The 21639-nt window shown below is 40.4% G+C and overlaps 1 protein-coding gene across 1 annotated transcript in view; it reads right to left on the reverse strand.

Moving 5' to 3' along the window:
* XRCC5 (X-ray repair cross complementing 5) overlaps window positions 1-18199 on the reverse strand; it is a gene marked incomplete at its 5' end in the record, with an annotated part of 96708 nt that extends 78509 nt beyond the window's left edge. The window contains 8 exons of the mRNA XM_079710166.1: window positions 1111-1249; window positions 2820-2934; window positions 5737-5928; window positions 8730-8852; window positions 9304-9352; window positions 10251-10434; window positions 13267-13380; window positions 18179-18199. Coding sequence (XP_079566292.1) covers window positions 1111-1249; window positions 2820-2934; window positions 5737-5928; window positions 8730-8852; window positions 9304-9352; window positions 10251-10434; window positions 13267-13380; window positions 18179-18199 — 937 coding nt within the window. The remainder of the gene's footprint in view (window positions 1-1110; window positions 1250-2819; window positions 2935-5736; window positions 5929-8729; window positions 8853-9303; window positions 9353-10250; window positions 10435-13266; window positions 13381-18178) is intronic.
* Window positions 18200-21639: the final 3440 nt, after the last annotated feature.

Raw genomic sequence — 21639 nt, forward strand, 5'->3', positions numbered from 1 at the left:
ATTAAAAGAGAAAATGCAGATTGTCTTTTAGATACTACCCTGAGTACGAATCTGCATATGCCCAATACACCTTACCCAACTACTTGGTATCACTGAGAAGGCCCTCTACTTTCCTGGTCTTACGCCCTTAATCATGCTATTCTTCCTACTATGAGCCAGTCATTATATGAGGATTAAATGATGAGCAAGTAATGGAGCCATGATTCTAACCAAGGTCTGACTCCAAAATTTCTGTTCTTAACCACACTATACTATTGCGTTGAATTAAAGAATTAGTAGAGATTATGGGTTGTTTATTACATTCTAATCCATCAGAAGAAAGAAAGGGGTCATAACCACCACCACCTTTAATCACTCTCCCACCCACCAAGACCCCTGCAAAACATATAAATATACAAATACTGCAATGCAGTGCCACAGATGAAAGGAATTTTTTTAAGGCTTGCAAATTAAAATTATACTGAGTAGCACATAGTCTGGTGATAAATTTATATAGACTCTGGTTTCCATCTTAACCATCATTTGGTATCTTATCATTTTAGCTCTTGAACATTCAGCTCTTGAACCCTCAGCCAGCTTCTAAGCCCTCTGGATAGAGACGCCATCTAAATACACCACAGAGCCAATGGGTACAAATATATGAAGTACAACTCTAAAGATCCTAGTGAACATAAAGCAATATAACAAACACAAATAATTTTTCTTATCCCCTAAATTACCTTAAGGGAGCTAAACTGGCAGGATATAAGACCTGAAATTGGCATTCAGAAAAATGATCACTATGGAAGTCAAAGGGAAACAAAAAATTTGCTTCAGCCATGTTAATATAAGTATTTTCCTAGCTAGTGAGTTTCAAACTTTAAAACAAAGCCAAGTATTAAGTCCTGTCACTTGAGACATTTAAAACCCAGAGAGACTGAATGCCCGAGAATACTCCTGCCTCGGAACCATCCTGCCTGAGACCCAACAGACGACCTAAAGGATCCAGTGTCTCATGATCCCCTCATATAGTTGTGTCTCTAGACAAATAATAATACAAAACCTAGCCTGCCTCCTATCATCTTGAAGAAAATTTTCTAGGCAAAAATGAAACTCTCACTGGCTTAATACCTTGAATAGTATCCTCTTTTGGAACTTCAGTTTCATCATCGTCATTCAAGCAATAAACTGTTTCTTTTTGTATATCTTCTTTTTTTTGAGTTCTTGCATCCACAACTGTCCAACACTTTTTAACTTTCTCTTGTAGAATCTGATTTCCAAAAGAAAAATAAAGGGAAAACAAGGAAAGCTATGAGTCAGATGGACAAAAGATGAAAACCTAATATACTCTCTGCTTTACAGAAGAAAATCCAAAACAATGACTCCAGCTACATTGGTTTGTTGTCTCTTGCCTACTGTGGAAATTTTAGTTGATTTTATAATTCTTTCTACATTTTATTTTCCCCCAAGGGTAATCCACAGATAAATATGAATATTTGTATATATTCAAACACTTTCTATACAAAACCCTCAGACTGTCTAACAAAAGAGGGCCCTACATTTTGTTACCACAGTTTCCCAACACACAAGAAAGGGGAAAGCAGTCTATCAGTACTCCGAAATCAATAAGGAAATATGAAAAAGAAACTAGAAAAAAAAAAAAGGAAAGAGACTATATTCTCATTCCCAGGGACACTATTCTAGGCCTTGAGGTACCTCCATGGATTTCATGCATGTAGTGTGTTTCGGAATTAAGTCCTTGAATATTAAAAAAAAACACTTGAATATATAAAAAAACATGTTTTTGTATATTTTGTACATTTTATATATTTAAATGTTTTTATATATTTACTTTGTGCATTTAAAGAAAAAAGACAAGGAAAGTCATGGGGAGGCATGGATACAAGACTCATACTCAAACTGGAATTTCATCAAATAATTACCAAAAGCAACTCATTTTTGAAAATATACTATTATGTACGAATGTACATATGTTACAAAAGGCCATTTCACAGTAACAAGTCAACATCTTTTGATATGTCTTAGATGCTGTTACTACCAGATCATTAACAACTAAATTAGATGTGACTGAGTTTTCAAAACCCTGAACTGAACTCTGGTGTGTATCTGTATTTCTGCTATAATACCACAATGATACAACTTAATGCATTTCATTTTCTTTCTTTAAAAAAAAAAGAGAAAGACCTGAAACTCATGATTAACAATCGTCAATGGAGAGAAAGAGAAAAAGGAGGGAATCAACCCCTATTGTAGACCATTCTTTTTTTTTTCTTTTCTTTTTGCGGTACGTGGGCCTCTCACTGTTGTGGCCTCTCCCGTTGAGGAGCACAGGCTCCGGATGCATGGGCTCAGCGGCCATGGCCCACGGGCCCAGCCGCTTCGCGGCATGTGGGATCTTTCCAGACCGGGGCATGAACCCGTGTCCCCTGCATCAGCAGGCGGACTCTCAACCACTGCGCCACCAGGGAAGCCCCTCCTTTTTTTTTTTTAAAGTAGTTGTGGCACGCAGGCTTAGTTGCCCCGTGGCATGTGGGATCCTTGTTCCCTGACCAGTGATCGAACCTGTGTCCCCCGCATTGGAAGGCAGATTCTTAACCACTGGACCACCAGGGAAGTCCCTATTATAGACAATTCTTAAAACTTCCTCTGTTAGCATGCCTTTTACATAAAAGCTAAATAGAGATGAAATGAACAGGGAGAGCAGTTAGAGAAGCAGTAATTATGGTTTTGAATAACCCACACACGAATTGTCAGTTCCTTATATAAGCATATTTGTCTGCCTGCTAACATTTCTTTAAAAATGTGTACCTACCACTTACCGATTTATAAGCCACAATCTTTATAGACAAATTGGAGCCAATGGTCAGTTGACAGGGCCAGGGTACGGAACGCCTCTCAATTTTCTTAAAGACACACAGCTGTCTCAGACTCTCACTTAATAAAGAAAAATGTATTATGAAAGCAGCAATTTAAAAATGTTAACCTGTGCTGGATATTGCATTTAGTTGTCTAGAATGAGAAGTGAGATGCTGTTGATCACAAGGAGAGGAACAGCAGGGGATGGCAAGGAAAACTCATGGCAACCATCAGTTGGGAGAGAGCCAGAATACAAATGAGTTGGCTTAGGAGGAAGGAGTTGAATTCCTTTACTGATAGGTGAAAAGGAACATCTTTACCTTCCCCCTATTCAATCTTTTCTTCAACTTGGCCAGTTGTTCTTAACATTTTTTTTCAGGACCAAAGACACTGTGAGGATATGATAAAAGTACATTCATAAATGCATTTGCACACACCAACTCCCTGAAAACCATGGATCTGAGGATAAAAAGCCCTGCTCTAAGATATCAAAGGGTGGGCTCCATCCTGTATCGTCACTGTTCACAACCCTGCAATTCTTTAGCTCATTTCCATTCTCTTAAATAAAAGACATGGTAAGTATATGCACACAGTGGAGAGAATTAAATAATGACTCTCCACGGGATAAAGGAATTTAGCAGTCCACACTCAGTCTTAAAGTAAAGCAGGTAACTCTAGGTTTCTCACTGCGTAGGGAAAGGGAATTGGGAAGTAGCAAACACAATGTAGAGGGCTACTTCACTTGAATGCTAGTGAAGATCAGTTCTATTTTCATCTGGTTCCTAATCAAACACAGCAGAGAAAATCATAGGAGATAGGTGGAATTTGTGGTATGCACTAACGATTATCTGACATTATCCAGAGTTATGGACAAAGAGGCCTCAAGAGACTCCAATTTTCAGAAATAATTTACAATGAATAGTAGATATTCTACCTGATACCCTGCTCCAAAGCTTACGGTACACCTTGGCTTTGTATTCACTGAGGAATGAATGGGTCTGAAACCAGGTCTAACCTGTCTCATAGGACATTGCTAGTCTGATTATGAGTCACGTCTAAAACCATCAAGAGGTTTGGATTCTGTTCCAGGGGAAATTCTAAAGACCAGCCTCTTGTATGTAACATCTGAGAACAACTGGATGAGTTCTGCAGTAGATTTGAACCTCCCCAATTAGAAGTCAAGTTATCTTCCTCTAATGTCTTCTAGATGAGGATAAGTCTAGTCCAGGGCTGTCCTGTACAACTTTGTGCAATGAGGGAAGTATTCTATTTCTAACTATGCCTGTCCAATAGGCTACTGAGCTCTTTAACCGTGGCTACTATGACTGAGGGACTAAGTTTTAAATTTTATTTAATTTTAATAAATTTACATAGCCACATGTGGATAACGGCTACTGTATCAGATGGCAAAGTTCTGATCCACACCTTCATGGCAGACCTAAAATCAAAGTAACTTCAAATGGCTAGGACAACACATAGTAATTTCCTTCCTTGCTATGTTACAGGAAAAGAAACTTTTTTAGGTAATTTTATTGGCCTATAATTCTTCTTTACGATATCATGGTGAATATGTTAGCTTTAGACATGTATTCCCATGTTAGAGTAAGCCATATCCAAATCTGAAAGAACAATAATTTAGGAACACATATTTGCATGTATTACAATTAGAACACATATTATGACAAAGAAACATCACTTTACAGGATTCTTCATTGACTCCTTTGACAACCCCTTGGGAAATTACAGTTCAATTTCCAAAATTCCCATTTACCTGCAATTTTTCAATAGTATCTATGTTTAGAAAAGCAGGCTGATTGCTTATCAATTATAGCTCACCAGAAATAATTGAAAATCGTGATTGAGAATAAAAATTAGAGCAGATACACACTATTGCTACTCAAAAGAATCCTAACTGTTGAACCTTTACTTCAACTGAACCTCTATTTCAATTAAGAACTTTTCTTAAAATGCTTGTATTTTGTGTATTTATTAATAAACTGGAATTAATTCTTTAACATTAAGTAGCAGTATCCCTGAGGATTTGAAACTCCACAGCCATACAGTGTGGTATTCTATTGCCACTTTTACCAAATCAGGCCCTTCAAATACACACCGTTCTAGATGGACCCCTCTCAGGTTCTTTGCTCAAAATAAGTATATATCCAATTCCAACCAAGAATAATACAGATAAAGGAGATCATCTCTCCCAGTCTCTAACTGGATGGCCAAAAAAAGCGGCTTGCTTAATTGTTATATGGTACTTCAGGGGTTTCACATTTCTTAAATCATTTTGCCTTTACAAAGCCCACATGGAATAAACAGGTTGTAAATTCTTAATGTTGGGGCTTTTGCTTTGTTTTGCTTTGTTTTGCTTTGTTTTTGCCTGACCAAACTATTTTGAGACCAAAAGTTTTTTTAAAACATCTCTATAGTATACTGCCTCCTAAAACCTAAATCAGAGGATTAGAGGATACTGAGTATTATCTCAGATCTGACACCACTTTTTATAATTAAGAATGTTTTTTAGGTGTGTGACAAGGAAGGGCCCAAGAAATGTGCCCCGAGCTTGGCATAAAGAAGAAATCTACTACCTCATCTTTTATAATTTGACTTGTTAAATCATTCGTTATATTTATGTATTTCCAAACTCTACCAACATAGTCTTGGAAATAAATAAGAAATCTTGCACCAACCATGCAAACTTCAAAAAAAGGGATTAGGGGCTGGTGTACCATTTCTTTAATAAAAATTGAAATACTAAAGTATAACTGCTAATTCAAAAGTGGCCCAGAAAAGGAAAAGCATTAGGGAGCCGTCTGATCAAAAGAAAAATTAATATGCTTACAACTAAAAGTTGTAAACCATGCTTTCATGTCTTACCTGAAGGAATAAATCTCCTCCAGCCCATCTTCACCTTCTAAAGACATCATCAGCTTTTTCACCATCCAAATACCTTCTTTTTGCTGCTCACTGATTCCTTTTAGGGGAAAGGAGGGCCCATGGTGGTCCGAGAGCAAGTTGCCATCTCCTCTGTCCCCAGTTCCATCTTCCTTGCCAATTGGGAAAGGCAAACTATCAGGAAAAGACCAGCAGTACTTAAGAAGACAAGCTCTGAAGCCAAATAATAAACGGGGTTCCAATTCTATGACTGTCACTCACTAGCTAGGAGAAAATGGTCAGTCAGCCTCTCTGAGCTTTACATTTCTCAACCATCAAATGGCACTATCTACCTTGACCAATATTCTAACAGTTTCAAGTGATCAAAGTCTCTTTGGTTTGGCTTTTACGGGGGTAATTTATTGCCTTAACATAACAAACTAATTGAAAGGGCAAGGCTGCACATGGCCTTAGGATGACTAGACCCAGAGTATCAACCACCACAAGGATTCTGTGACCCTCTCACTCTCTATCTCCATATTTCATTTTCATTTGCCTTTATGCTGGCCCCGCTCTTTCAGACTGGCTTCCTCCACATTGTTTCTTAACACTTTCAAGCTCATAATGCCCAACTGCACTACCAAAGAGGGACTGAGGGTTTAACCCTCTACTCTCCAATTGAAAAAACCAGGAATTAGTGGTAGCCTAGGAGCCAGATCTAGATGTCAGCTCTCATTCAAGCCATGAGGTTAAAAAGTAGGAAGGAACGCTTCCTAGAAAAAGGCTGGGTGACATTCTAGGCAGACAAAAATAAACAAACAAATGCCCATTAATGATCTCTCAAGATTATTATAAAGATTAATAAGAGAAAGTGTATAAAATACTTAAAACTCAAACAATGTCGTCATCATTATTTCAGATAGAGAATTCCTATACAGAAACCAGTTAATTGCTAGAAATAAGTAAAACCAATTTTGTTCTTGTGTTTCACTCCAGCTGTTTGACTGAAATGAGACTAAAACTAGAGTGGGGTTACCAGTCATGGGAATATTCAATAATCAATATACAAACTGAAAAGTGAACCAACCAAACACATTTTATGATAATATTCTACATGACACTTTATAAATGTTTTCATATAAACAATCTCATTTCATCCTTATGTGTTAGTTGGATAGAGATTTCTACCTCCATTTTCTGAAAAGAAACGGAAGCTACAGAAATGAAATAATTTGGCCCAAACCGTATAGCTAATACAGCTAATGAGTGATTGAGCAAAGACTCAGTCGTCTGACTGAAAGAGCAAGGTTCTTCCCACTGTAGCATGTCACCCTAGTTTGTCCCTGGAAACCCAAACAGTTGAATTCAGCGATCTTTTCAGTTTACTCAAAATTACCTGCTGGTCACCCCATGTGGATTTTTAAGGTGATTCCTTTATCATTTTATTTGTTATCATCAAAACAGAGCTTCATGTTTACATTTTTTCTATGTATTCTTAGCATGAGAGATGTGCCTGTCCTGCATTATATGAAAAAGAGCTTCCAGCAAGCAGGGTATGGCACATCAGGTTTGCACCAGGCTATTGCTGTTTCCAGAGCATCAACCAGGAAGAAGGGACGATTAACATGAAAATGAAGGGTCAGGAAGGTCCAGTCCAACTAGAACAATCCATCATACATGGGATACACCAAACAATAAGAGCAAAAACTCTACTTTGCATGCTAGAAGTTTGCAGCAAAGGAAGAAGGGTATTACCCAAGAAAAAAAAAAACAACCAGTCAAATAACAAGCAAGTGGAAGAAAAGGCTATGTTCTGTCTTCAGCTTGCTTTACAGCATTGCTCATACAAAAAAAAGTAGCCCTTTCCAATGACATTGACAGAAGTGCAGTATGTGTCAAGGGCGTAAAGGCATCTGAGATTATGAACAGGGAACAGAAACCGAGCTGGGCTTTTCAAGTGCTGAGAAAACCTCAACTCAGTAAGAAGAGTCACTTAAAAAGCACTTAATTTCTCTGAAGTACCGTCTTATTAAGTATCAGCTTGATGGGTTATTCTGAACTATTTTTCTACAGTTCTACAGAAAGGAGTTGCCCCTCGGCAGTCTTAAGAGGTACGTACATGCAAGAGAGGTTCTTAATTCTGCATGGCAGGCATTTTAAAGAAGGTGTAGGCTTACCACTCAGAGCTGGAGGCTTCTTGGTAGGGCTCTCAATCCGAAAAAGGAGTGTCCCTAGAAGACTAATAATTCAACATTCTATACTACCACTCTGCTTTTACCAAAAATAGGACAAGAACAAACAGGTTTCACATGCAGCAGGAAGGATTAATGTAGTGAAAAGAACTTTCTGTTAGGGATATAAGATAAAGTAAGTGCCTGGAGGGGAAATTCAAGTTACTGGGGGAGGAGGGACTCTCTCCCTAACAAACTGTGAAAAATATTTTCCTCCTAAGTTTGTATACCTCATCTGTAAATATGCACAAGCAAATTACATTTTATAAATGTGTGTGTATCCTTCAGATCTGAAAGAGTTAAAAATAAGCATATGTGTTTAAAATCGTTCCTAAGTTGACATTCCTATCCTAAAAACATGTACTGTCTTTAAAATACAGTTCTCTAGGCTGTTTAAGAAAAGACACCACCAATCTGGTAATTGTTTGGGTAAAGTCTTCTATGCAGGCAGGAGATGAACTGGATGTCCTTAAAAGATTCCTCTAATTCCTCAATTCTCTGGGTCCAAGAACAGCACAAGCAAACATCTGCTACTGAGCTAAACTCCCAGGTTCCCTGTGACTTTCATCCCTTTATCATCAAAACTCAGAAGAGTTCCTGGAACACAAGAGAGTAATCAGTGAACGCTGGCTGAAGTCAGTGATCTGACAGATTCTGACTCAGAGCAGAGAGGACTCTTGAGGACTGAGTGCTCTATGAAGGGGTCCTATCACTGCATTATAAGAGCACAAGATCTGTCTGCAAATATTATTCTTATGGTCTTACAAAAACTGCAGGGAGATGTCAGATTTCTTCAAGTTATGAATTATAATATCCAGCTGATCTCTGCTGAATGGGCTGCTGAGGTCAGTGAACACTTCAATATGCCTCTTCTCAAACTTCTTTCCTCTAGAAGACAGAGTTAGCATGTTAAGAAATCATTCTCCTGAATTATTTCCTACACATTCAAATGTACTTGGTCACTGAGCAGAAACAGGGTAAGGAATGAATCTAGCTCCAGCTAACAAAAGTGATTACGTTCTAGAAGTCCGTGTGCTGCTGATGCTCAGCTAGGTTCCCACTAAACATATGATCAACCCAGTCAGGACTCATACTTTGAACATCTTAGGCAAAATTTCTGAGCATTATGGAAACAGTATATCTCTAATTTCCTAACTTTAACTTCAGTTAAAGATGTGGTCACTATGATAAAAAAGGATCCCCTTCCAGCCTCCATAGACGTACGTACGGGCAACTCTCCCAGGTACTACAATTATAGCCTTGCAAGGGTTCATTTTCCAAATGGTCTGATTCCACACAGAAAGGCTCATTTCCAGCTCTCTTCAGTTGAGATACTTACACAGTTTCTTGCTGAATCAAATCCATGCACACAATGAGGGCATCCAGAACTCAGCTAGTTAAGGGCAGAAGATAACACCAAACAGTCCCTTTATTCCAAGAACATGCAACTTTTTTCCAGTGAAATCCACAGTGCTGGAAATTGTGGACACTGGGCTGAGGGTGTGATGATTTAAAAGTACTTGCCCAAGTGCCCTTCTTCCAAGTCTATTTCACTAACATATATTCATATATGTTATAAATCAAAGTATACTTCCTGAAACATATAAACAGGAAAATGAAATAAACCAAAAGGTAATCTGACATATTCCATTCATTTAATGAAAAATTATGATGCCATTTTACAGTACCTAGAACCCATTTTCTGTGATTACAGTCCATTCTTACACATGAAGTGAGCCATAATGTAGCATTTGTAAGTCACTCCCAGCACAGCAGCACCTCCCAGTGACCAGGGATGGCACCACTGTTTAGAAAAATAAGAGGAACCCCTTAAAACCAGGGCACCTGTGGAAGAAACTGTTAGTCTCACAGTTTGGGTATCAGTCTGATTTTTGGCATGCAAATATCCTCCATCCAGGAAGGCTAGGAGAATGCTAATGCTATACTGTTCTAAAAATATCTTCTCTATGTCCAAACATTTCCAACCATTGCCACCACCAAACCCTCTACATAGTCAACACATATACCCCCTTCTGATACCTCCCAACATATCCATGTCACTAGTGCAGAGAAGGAGCAAGTTACTGCAGGGCATGGAGTCCAGGCACCCAACCCAACCTAGTTAATTTCACATTCAGTCCTAACACACATCACCTCCATGTCCTCAGAGCCAAAAACGGCCACATACTCAGAGCTAGGACTCTTAGAGAACCTCACCAAACTAGATTACAATTCCCCAGATTAAAGGAAATTTCTTAAGAGTCTTCTCTGGCTCAAAAAGGATACAGTCAGCTTGTTGAGAACCTGGTTGGATTTTGCTTTCAATGTCCTCCAGCAAGTCAAAATCTGGTAGCATCAGGTGTCGGTGCACTGTGATGTTCTGATACTGGTCCTCACCAGCAAGGGCATTCTCAGTGCCATCTGTACCAAAAAGGACTAACGCAATTTCATCCTTGCTCTCAGCAAACACCTAGAGAAGCAGGTTAGAAGGTTGAAATCAAACAATATCACCTGGAAACCACTAGATATCTAACCTTCAGGGAGCAAGACAACCATACCTCCCTATGGCAGGTCCCTGGGGCCACAGTCAACAATAGAATATTGGGCTAACTGGTCCGTGGGACTGATGGGCAATGATAATTCCTAGGTTCTAAGCAGACTTTTTCATTGACTACAGTTCCCATCCTCTCAGCACAATTTGTGGTGGAGGAATGGGAGGGCAGTAACTGCCTTTGATGAGTTTCTTTGATTTGCTTCCACCCAAATCAGACTCTAATTCTCAGTGAAAACTAATTATGTATAATTTGAAAAGATTTTAGTCTGTCTTTCTGGAATGACTATACAAAGTTTAAATTTTCCAGAGATTAAAAATAAATTGCTGATTAATATTCTATATCCCAGCAATTTCACTTACAGATATATATACTGCGGAGAAGTTCCTGCACGTGTACGCAAGGAGACAAGAGACAAGAAAGTTCCAGTTCGCTTCAGCACTGTTTATAACAGGGCAAATCTGAAAACTAACTATCCATCAACTGAAGAATGCAAAAGCACACTGCAAAATATTTATACAACGGAATATTACACTCTAGTAAAAAAAAAAAAAGAATGAATAAATTCGTTCAATGTTTACCAACATGAATAAATCTCAAAAACATAAGACTGAGAAAAATAAGTTGTGGAATTATATGTACTGAATAATACTATTACATACACTTTAGAGAGCTTCATACAATACTAAATATTATTTATAAATACACTGAGATCCAAGGTATAAAATATGTGCAGTAATAACTATGAAAATTCTGAGGAAAGGAGGGGAAGAAGAGGAAAGAAAAGGGTTGGGAGGGGATACACAAGGGGCTTTAAGTTAACATTTTATTTTTTAAGAAAAAGAAATCAAACAAATATAGTAAAACTTTAGGGCTGTTGTAGTTCTAGACAATGGGAAAACAGCTTTCCATTATATTATTCTCTGTTTGCTTCTTTTATGAAGCATTCCATAATGAAATATGAAAACAAGAAATAGTATGCAACACAAAAGGCAGTCCTGTTCTCACCTACTTATTAACAGAAGCCTTCTGTATCAGTAAAAAGAACACTGCATGGGCAGAGGATGGAATTCTGTCATTCTTCATCTCTGGTTGGTCTGTTAAATTCCCCAGTCTGTTAACAACTCCAGCTGCAATTGCCAGTTGTACATGGAGGGAAGGTCCCAGCTGCTGGGGTTCAAATATTTCCAGCACACCAGTGGGGCAGGCCAGCTAGAATTCTAGCTGCCTCCTGCACAAGAATTCATCTTAAGGCAAGGTAATCTTGTTCGACTACAAAACCTCAGTCAGGAGAGAGGAGGAAATTTGAATGCAGCATGGGAGCGGCACCAGGTTTTGTCTCCCAGCCTTCCAGATTTCACTCCGACTCCCATGCGAGGGGCAGAGACAAAAATAAAAACTGAAAGCACTGTTTCCCTTTTTAAAAAAAATCTATACTACATTAGGGCACAGCAGCACTACCTGAATAAAACCGACACAAATTACTATAACCAAGAACGGGGTTAGAAGCCTCCTCGTCTTCTTTGAGATATGAAGGACTCCAGGTTATCAGAATTTGTAAAAATCTAGGATGACGGGTGGGAGGTAATAGTGCCCAGTAGAAAAGGCAACACCCAGAAGGAACAGCAGACGTGTCCAGAGGAGTAGTGAATGAAGCAGGACTTCCTGGACTTCACAAAAGTAGCAGTCAGACCAGGTAGAAAGGGCAGAAATGAATAATAATGGTAGTAGTAGTAATAATGATAATAAAAACACATATAGCATTTATAATACGTCAAGTACTAAGTACTTTATCTTAGAGATATTCACTGAGGCACCATGGTAGAGAGTCTTCAAGAGGGCCTCCATCCATTCCTTCTCTCCCTGTATTTGGAGGCTACCCCTTAAAACAACAGGGGACTCTAATTCCCACCCCCTCCCCACCCCAATGAATGTGCGATAGCTTAGCGACCTGATGGACTAATAGAAGGCAGTGGAAATGACCTTCTGGGATTTCTAGAGGCAGGTCATAAAAAGCCACATAAGCAGGTCTCTTAGAATACCCACTCTTGGAACACTCCTTTTTAGAACCAACTGCTATACTGTGAGCATCCCAACCTACATGGAGAGGCCACAGGTAAGGGTTCTGGGCGACAGCCCCAAATGAGCTCACATCCCCCAGAAGGCATAACTACCAGCCACAGGGGTGAGCCATCTTGGATGTACGTATAGTCCCACCGAGCCTTCAGGTGACTCAGCACCAGCCACCACGTGAGTACACCTGCACAAGAGGCCTCAGAGAGAACCACCCAACTCACACGCCCAGTCATCTCACAGAACCATGAGAGATGATTTCTTTTAAGGTAATTTAAGACACTAAGTTTGGGGAGAGTAGTTTGTAACCAGTAAACGATAACTGGAATAGGCGCAAAGTAGTGGAAAGACTTATTCAAGATTGCAAGGTTAGTCAGTGTCATGGCAGAGAAAGGACTCAAACCCAGGCCACCTGGCTCTAGAGATTACACATTTAAACATCACATTGCCTCTTGCTTCTGATAAAAGTTGTAATATCCAGTGGAGGGGCCAAAACGAGAAAAGAAAAACATATCAGGCTCCAGTGGTCGTACATGAGTATATGTAAGAATAACCCCTCAGCTTCCCCAGAACACTGAGGGTGGACAACATAAAGAGGCTGGTATCTTGCATTATTAAGTGGAAGCAACAAGCAGTTAAACCACGAGTTACAAGCTCAAGACCAATGTGAATCTTACCTGTCGCTGCACAAACATGGTCACCACCTTCTTTGCTAGTTCAAATGGGGATTCTTCACCAGGAGGGGAGTTACTCATGGCAAAATGCACATCCATACACAGCACCACAGCTGCCTGGAAAAAAAAGTCCCAAAGAACATGTGAGAAAATGTTATTAATGGTCATTAAAAAAAGAAACAAAAGAGATGTCCTTTACTTATTTCACCCATAGATATTCAGGGTATGCATGATAAAGGGAAGGGAGGTGTTCTACTTAGAGAATGTATATAAGGCACATAAATTTTCACTATGGAGAAACTTTAAATAGTCCTGATATTTCCTGAAAGCTAGAAAGTATCTGCCAGGACAGGAGCATGCTCCAAGTAGCTGCTGTTCCTCTGGCCTGAGCCTGAGCATAAATCCGTGGGGAGTAGATCTGAAAACAACCTGCAGGCTAGAGCTAAGTCCAGCCCAGCTGAGCCCAAAATATTATACATGAAACCAAATGCAACTGATATGCTGACCCACAGTATGAGTACAGATGCTTTTGTTGTAAGCCACTGACTTGGGGTGTAGTTTGTTATAAAGCATTTTGGTGGCAATAGGTGACTGTCACAATCTATATATGCTAAAATGATACACTCCAATAATTTGAATCAGTTTGTAAACTGGGAATCTAAAATGAAGACTAAGACACCAAATCTATTCTAGTAGGGGACACAGACACATAAATGATACCAGAACAATATTCCATGACCGAGGTATCCAGTGGACACTAAGAGAGCACACAGGAGGGGCATCTACCCAAGACTGGTGGAAGGGATAGAGGACCGGTAAGGAGGCAGAAAAAGCCTCCTGGATATGATCCTTGGGTGAACCTTAAAGAATAAGTAGGCAGAATGGGAGAAAATACTTGCAAACGAAGCAACTGATAAAGGATTAACCTCCAAAATATACGAGCAGCTCACGGAGCTCAATATCAAAACACCAAACAACCCAATCCAAAAATGGGCAGAAGACCTAAACAGACATTTCTCCAAAGAAGACATACAGATTGCCAACAAACACATGAAAAGATGTTCAACATCACTAATCATCAGAGAAATGCAAATCAAAAAAACAATGGCCATTATCAAAAAAATCTACAAACAATAAATGCCGGAGAGGGTGTGGAGAAAAGGGAACCTTCCTGTACTGTTGGTGGGAATGTAAATTGATAGAGCCACTTTGGAGAACAGTATGGAGTTTCCTTAAAAAAACTAAAAATAGAACTACCACATGACCCAGCAATCCCACCACTGGCCAAATACCCTGAGAAAAGCATAATTCAAAAAGATACATGTGGGCTTCCCTGGTGGTGCAGTGGTTAAGAATCCACCTGCCAATGCAGGGGACATGGGTTCGAGCCCTGGTCCAGGAAGATCCCACAAGCCACGGAGCAACTAAGCCCGTGCGCCACAACTACTGAGCCTGCTCTCTAGAGCCTGTGAGCCACAACTACTGAGCCCACATGCCACAACTACTGAAGCCCTCGTGCCTAGAGCCTGTGTTCTGAAATAAGAGAAGCCACCACAATGAGAAGGCTGCGCACTGCAGTGAAAGAGTAGTCCCCCTCGCCACAACTAGAGAAAGCCGACACACAGCAACGAAAACCCAACGCAGCCAAAAATAAATAACTAAAGAAATGTATTTTTTTTAAAAAAAGGTACATGTACCACAATGTTCATTGCAGCATTATTTACAATAACCAGGACATGGAAGCAGCCTAAGTGTCCATCGACAGATGAATGGATAAAGAAGATGTGGCACATATATAAAATGGACTATTACTCAGCCATAAAAACGAAATTGAGTTATCTGTAACGAAGTAGATGGACCTAGAGTCTGTCATACAGAGTGAAGTAAGTCAGAAAGAGAAAAACAAATACCATGTGCTAACGCACATATATGGAATCTAAAAAACAGTACTGATGAACCTAGTGGCAGGGCAGGAACAAAGATGAAGATGTAGAGAATGGACTTGAGGACATGGTTGGGGGGGGGAAGCTGGGATGAAGTGAGAGAGTAGCACTGACATATATACGCTACCAAGTATAGAATGGATGGCTAGTGGGAAGCTGCTGCATAGCACAGGGAGGTCAGCTGGATGCTTCATGACGACCTAGAGGGGTGGGATAGGGAGGGTGGGAGGAAGGCTCAAAAAGGAGGGGATATGGGGATATATGTATACATATAGCTGATTCACTTTGTTGTACAGCAGAAACTAACACAACATGTAAATCAATTATGCTCCAATAAAGATATAAAAAAAAAAAGAATGAGTAGCAGTCGGTCATGTGAACAAGGGGAGTTTTAGGCAGAGGAAACCAAATAAATAAAGACACCTGGTCATTGGCTAGCAATCATGTATGTAGGGGACTAAGGAAATACGGCAAACATAAATTAAAAGTAAAATGGATACATGTAAAGTTCTGTATTTGGCAACCAAAGTTTAACTGAATTGGGTTGGAGGAGACCTGAAAAAATAGCAGCTCAATTTCAGGGTGGATTATAAAATGACATAAAATGTCACCCATATGACATGGCTACAGGAGTACATTCCCCACACCTACCCATTCCATCCTCCAAAATATTTTCAGTCCTATCAATGGTGTAGTAAATTTAAGTAAGGAAAAGACAGGTTTTATGGTTTAAAAAAAAACAAAACTAAACTAGATCCCAGGAGACCTGGGATCCAGTTCCATCTTTATTACCAAGTAGCTAAATTCTTGGGCATGTAACTTAAATTCACTGTTAATTTGTGGAGGCAGGAAGCAGTTGTTGGACTAGATGAGATCTAAGGTATTTTCCAGAGTTAACATTCTTTGACATTGACTGACAGTCTCACCTGTGCTTTGTACTGATCAGACCACACTTGACAAACGGTGAGCAGTTCTGATCATCACATCTTATGAGAAACACTAATTACAACTGAACATGAAATGAGCAGATTAGAGAAGGATCTGGAGAATATGTGACCTGAGGAACAGGTGGGAAAAACTGGCTATTTGAACCAGACGAGAAGATTTAGAGGAACCTGTTATCCTCAAATAGTTGACAGCTATGTTATAAAAAGATAGGTCCACAAGAGAGATAATAGGATCAACAGATGGAAGCTACAGAGATTGATCTGACACCATATTAAGGGAGAAAAAATAATATTTAGAAGTAATAAATGAAAGAACTACTGTTTTCTGAAGCAATGATCTCCTGACCCTAAAATTGTTTGAAAAACCTAGATGAGCTCCTATCAGGGATGTTATAGATGATCTCTAATTTGGTTACATCTCAGGCAAGGCAAAACATGGAAAGAAAGACTATTTAAGTATTTTCCCTAGTTTACAAAGAATTAAACATAATGCATTAATATTAAGAGAGTTCTAGATTATAAATAGCATGTTTGGAGAAAGGGTGGTAATAAACTACAAAATTCCTTTGAGAGCAATAAAATTTACATCCCATAGTTTCAATGCTCTGAGCATAAGAACCTTTAAAAAGTTAAGAGTCCCCAAATACGCTGTTGCACCTATTTAATATATGTTCATAAAAGCTACTTTTATGAACAGAAAACTCTAAATCAGAGGACTCAAGGTCCTTTGCCAGGAATCAGGTATCCAAAAAATGGCATCAAAGGGTTTCACAGTATGGAAGTTCTTATCTGAAAGCAGAAGAATGGTCTATGTAATACCGCAAGCTCCCTTCTGGTAGCAGTAAGAAAACCAGAAGAAAGAAATTAAGCAGCATGACAACCCTTCATTTAAACACTGAAGCAATACAGGCTATTAGAATTCTGCTGCAAGTCCACCTGTCATAAACAGCTGCTTCATTAGCGCTGAAAGTTTTCAGCAGCTGAAAGGAATAAAGAAGGTGAGTGGCATATGTTCATAATCATTTTAATCAGCATTTCCCTATGGGGAGTGGAGGAGACTAGGGATCAGCTGCTTCAACTCCTATCTTGTTTATCTGTATACCAAATGCCTAATAAAGGGCCTAGTTTTGAATAGATGGATGGATAGACCGATGGATGGATGAATGAATGAACAAGTCCTTGGAACACATCTCCCTCTAGAGACCCTTCAGAGACAACTACCACGCTCTGCCTATATTGAAAATGCCATTTTAAAAATTCATCATAATGTTATTAACCTGGGTCACTGAGAGTCATAGATTCCTAGCAAGAGAGACATTCTCCCGGACTCTGAAAGCTGAAAGCCTGTGTTCAAATTCAGATTCTACCACTTGTGGACTGGGTGACCTTGGGCTAATCACTTCACTTTCTTTAGGCCTCGGTTTTCTCACCTGTAAATTGGGGCTAAAAGTTTTCAACTCATGGGCTTGTTGTGAAGATTAAATGAGACCGGAATAAAGCGTTAGCTCAGTGCCTCACCGGGGTAAGCTTTTGCAGTAAATGCGAAATATTAGATTATTATAGAGGTAATAAGACGCTTTACATTTCAAGTTATTTTACTCTCAATCCTTCTCTGAAGTTTTACAAGCCTGTGGGATTGGTTCGTATCGTGGCTAACTTCCATTCTCACAGATTTTTAAAACCCAGATTCAGAAGTAATGGAGGAGTCGGGGGGTAGGCTGGGATAGAGAGGTACGGAGGGGAGGTCGGAGTGGGATGGAAAGCTGGATGAGGACCGGTGGAGAGGAAGTGAGAGGATAGAAGGGCTGAGTAGGCGGCGGGGGTGGAGAGTGGGCTAGGCTCAAATTCCCGCCTGAAGACTCCAAATCGCCAGCTTTTCTCACAGCGCATCCCTCGACCCCGGCCCTACTGATCCAGCCCACCACCGGGATCTGTTTTCCTCCCTCCTTGGCACCGCCGTGACCCCATGATTCCTGCTTCCGGACCCCCAGCACAGGCAAAGCCCAAGCCTACAGATGTTCCTACCTTATTTCCCGACCGCGCCATGCTGACGTTCCGCAAGCGCCTTGGTCACCTCTTCCGAGCGGGAACCTGCGGCGCCGAAGCTCAGTTCCGCCGGACGCGGAGCTGGAGGGTCGCAGGAAGAGCCGCTTTCCGCGGAGGCTGGAAGGGGCGGGGAAACTGTACGTCGACGCTCTGAGCATGCGCAGATCCCCTGCGTTTCTCCCCTTGTTGAGGAGCTGTGTGGTCTTCCGGCTTCCCAAATCGCTAGAATTAGGAATCACTTCTCCGAAAGAGTCACTCCCCTTTTCTCACACTGAGAATAATGCCTACAGCGTTTTATGTCAGAGACCTGGAGTTAGATTTCCGTGAATATGAGCATGAATCCAGAAAGTCACTTAACTTCCCTAAAATTCTTTTTCTTCTTCTAAAAATAAAGGTAATGAAAGACGACAGATGCGATGACCTTAGAACCAACTCCTGAAGGAAAAGTAGTTTTCCAGGCAATCAAAAGAAATAACATTCTTTCTTGGAAAGGAGATGGGATGTAAAAAGGCCTGGAGGCATGAAACACCATCTGCTAATGATCTCCCAATACTTCGAAGCGTCGCTAGCTTGGAACGGAAGAAGTGAGGTTTAATTCCAGAAGACGAATCTAGGGAGATGTTCTAGAAATGGCAGCTATCAATTTCGGTGCCTAACAATCGCTCCACCCCCTTTCAAAGGAAACTGTCCAGCCTGCAGCCCTTGCCTCTTTGAGGGAGGCAGGTCCAAGTTGAACCTTACACAGAAAAGGCTCTTTTCTGTACCAAATGACCCACAAGCTGAGAGCTGACTGGACGAAGGGTCTGGCAACCTGCAAAGTGTCTACCAGCCTAGAACATTAAGTCCAATCAGCTTCTGTCCCTCTTGAAAATCAGACCTGGGAAAAGCAGGCCTGCAGCTGGAAAGATGTGGAGAGGCCATGAGGAGGGAGGGGTCTTGAGGGAGCCTAAGTTATAAACACACTGAAGCCAAGAGAGTCAGACACTTTCAGACGGTGCTTTCAGAGCCCAGAGGATTCATCTAGATTTTGATTCAAGGAGTTCCTTTAAGGCTGAAATATTATTTTTAAAGTATTTTTCATATGACAGGTAAATAGAATTACTGGAGACTCACCATGGTGAAGGCAATTTCCATGCTTTACGCCCATGATTTTATCTTGTGTTTAGTCTCTATTTCCTCCTCTTTTTTTCTCTTCCTCTTGTACTTTCTCTGTCCCCTCCCCTCTCTCTTTCTCACACTCCACACCCTCCAGTACAGATGTGTTTCCTGGGAAAAATTTTTTTAAATTCTAGTGCCTGGGCTTCCCTGGTGGTGCAGTGGTTGAGAGTCCGCTTGCCGATGCAGGGGATACGGGTTCGTGCCCCGGTCCGGGAAGATCCCACATGCCACAGAGCGGCTAGGCCCATGAGCCATGGCCGCTGAGCCTGCGCGTCCAGAGCCTGTTGCTCCGCAACGGGAGAGGCCACAACAGTGAGAGGCCCATGTACCGCAAAAAAAAAAAAAAAAAAAAAAAAAAAATCTAGTGCCTGTGCTTGTTTGCATCTCTCCACTGTCCTTATAGAAGTCTTTAGGATCATACACTTCCAGACAGCTAGGCAGTGATGGTGTTGAGAATGGATATGGACTTTAAGCACTGCTTCTCCTGGCAAAGGGCGTCCATTAATCAAGGGTGAGGGACAAACATTACCAATGTGACATTGTAAATGGTGACTCCCTTCTTCCTCCACAATGAAAGGATTCTGACTTTGTTGGTTCCATTTCAACCTGTCAGTTCAGGATCGGTTTAGATTTGTGTGATACAGAATTAGGTGGAAAGGGTAAAGATAAGAGGTGACGGGCTATGGCTAGTAGAGGAGAAGGGGCATTTTGGACAGAAAGAGAAGTGCATGGGAGCCACTGTGGCATATGAGGGAAATGGATGAAATAAGAAAAGGAAAATGATATCATTATTTTGTTGGCCCCCAATAGCCATGTCTCCCAGCATCCACATCCTTATATAGTCCCTTTCCCTTGAATCTGGGCCGGCTTTGGGACCTGCTTAAAATGTGGTGGAAGTGACACTGGGCCAGTTTTGGACCAAAGCTTTCAGAGTACCTGGCAGATTTGGTTTTTGCACTCTAGTGGGAGCCAGATACCATATATAAAGACTGACTACCATAAGACTACATGCTATGAAAGCCCAACCTAGCCACGTGGGAAGCCACACAGAGGAGCACTATTAGGGGTTATGTGTTTGTGTTCTCTCCAAATTCATATGTTGAAGCCCTAACCTCCAATGTGATGGTATGTGGAAATGGGGCCTCTGGGAGGTAGAGTTAGTAGAGGTCGTGAGAGTGGGGCCTTTATGATGGGATTAGTGCCATTATAAAGAGAGTTTGGGATTAGTGCCATTATAAAGAGAGTTAGTGTGCTTGCACTGACTCCCCCCTCACCAACCCCACCAGCCATTTGCACAAAGAAGAGGTCATATGAATATGCAGAAGGCAGCCATCTGAAAACCAAGGGGAGAGCTCTCCTCAGGCTCAACTCAACCGTGCTGGCACCCTGATCTCAAACTTGCAGCCTCCAGAAATATAAGAAAATTAATTTCTGTTGTTTAAGCCACCCAGTCTATGGTATTTGTTATGGCAGCCTTAGCAAACTGTTACCAGCACTGAGCACCAATGCCCCAGGGACCCACCTATATGACAGCCAACACCACTTTGGCAGAAATGCAAGTGAGGCCATCTTGGGAGTAGGTGCTGCATCCCCAAGGGAGCTGTCCCAGCATTAGAGAGACATTGAGTAGAGACCAGTCATCTCCATCAAGCTCTGCCCAAATTGCAGAATTACCAGCAAATAAGTCAAATGACAGTTATTTTAATCCAGTAAGCTTTATGTGTTACGCAACAAGAGATAACTGAAACAATAGGGATATTTTAAACTCTTGCTGTAGTGTAGACTATGCATCCCTTAAGAGTAGTTAACAAAGGCAAGTAAAGAATTTTATTTTGAAATTACAATTTAAGTTGCTGAAATGTGTTTGAGTTTGATATTGCTCTGAGAGTGAACTACATAAGTGATGAATTCATGAACATTATACAAAATAAAAATGTGCAGGCTTTGTGTTCTGACAGAGGTGTAACAATGTTTATATGGGCAATTGGAAAAATTAGTTTAAAATCTTAACGTGGTACAGATATGAAATAAAAGCTTATATCCCAGAAAAATGTGAGTGGTGATGTACCATATTCTATGTGATTTTAAAATACCATTAGAAAAACATGTAAAATGCTTGTTAAAAATGATTAAAGAAGACAATTTCAATGATACAAATTTTATTTAACACTTTATGAAACAGACTGTTTCCATTCAAAGGACAACAAAATAAGACAAAGGCAGGAAGCTTTTACAGGACAGATAATAACGAATAAGGAAGAGAAAAATAGAAAATAACTGGT

This window comes from Hyperoodon ampullatus (assembly GCF_949752795.1).
Source record: "Hyperoodon ampullatus genome assembly, chromosome: 8".
In the NCBI taxonomy this organism is placed as follows: Eukaryota; Metazoa; Chordata; class Mammalia; order Artiodactyla; family Ziphiidae; genus Hyperoodon; species Hyperoodon ampullatus.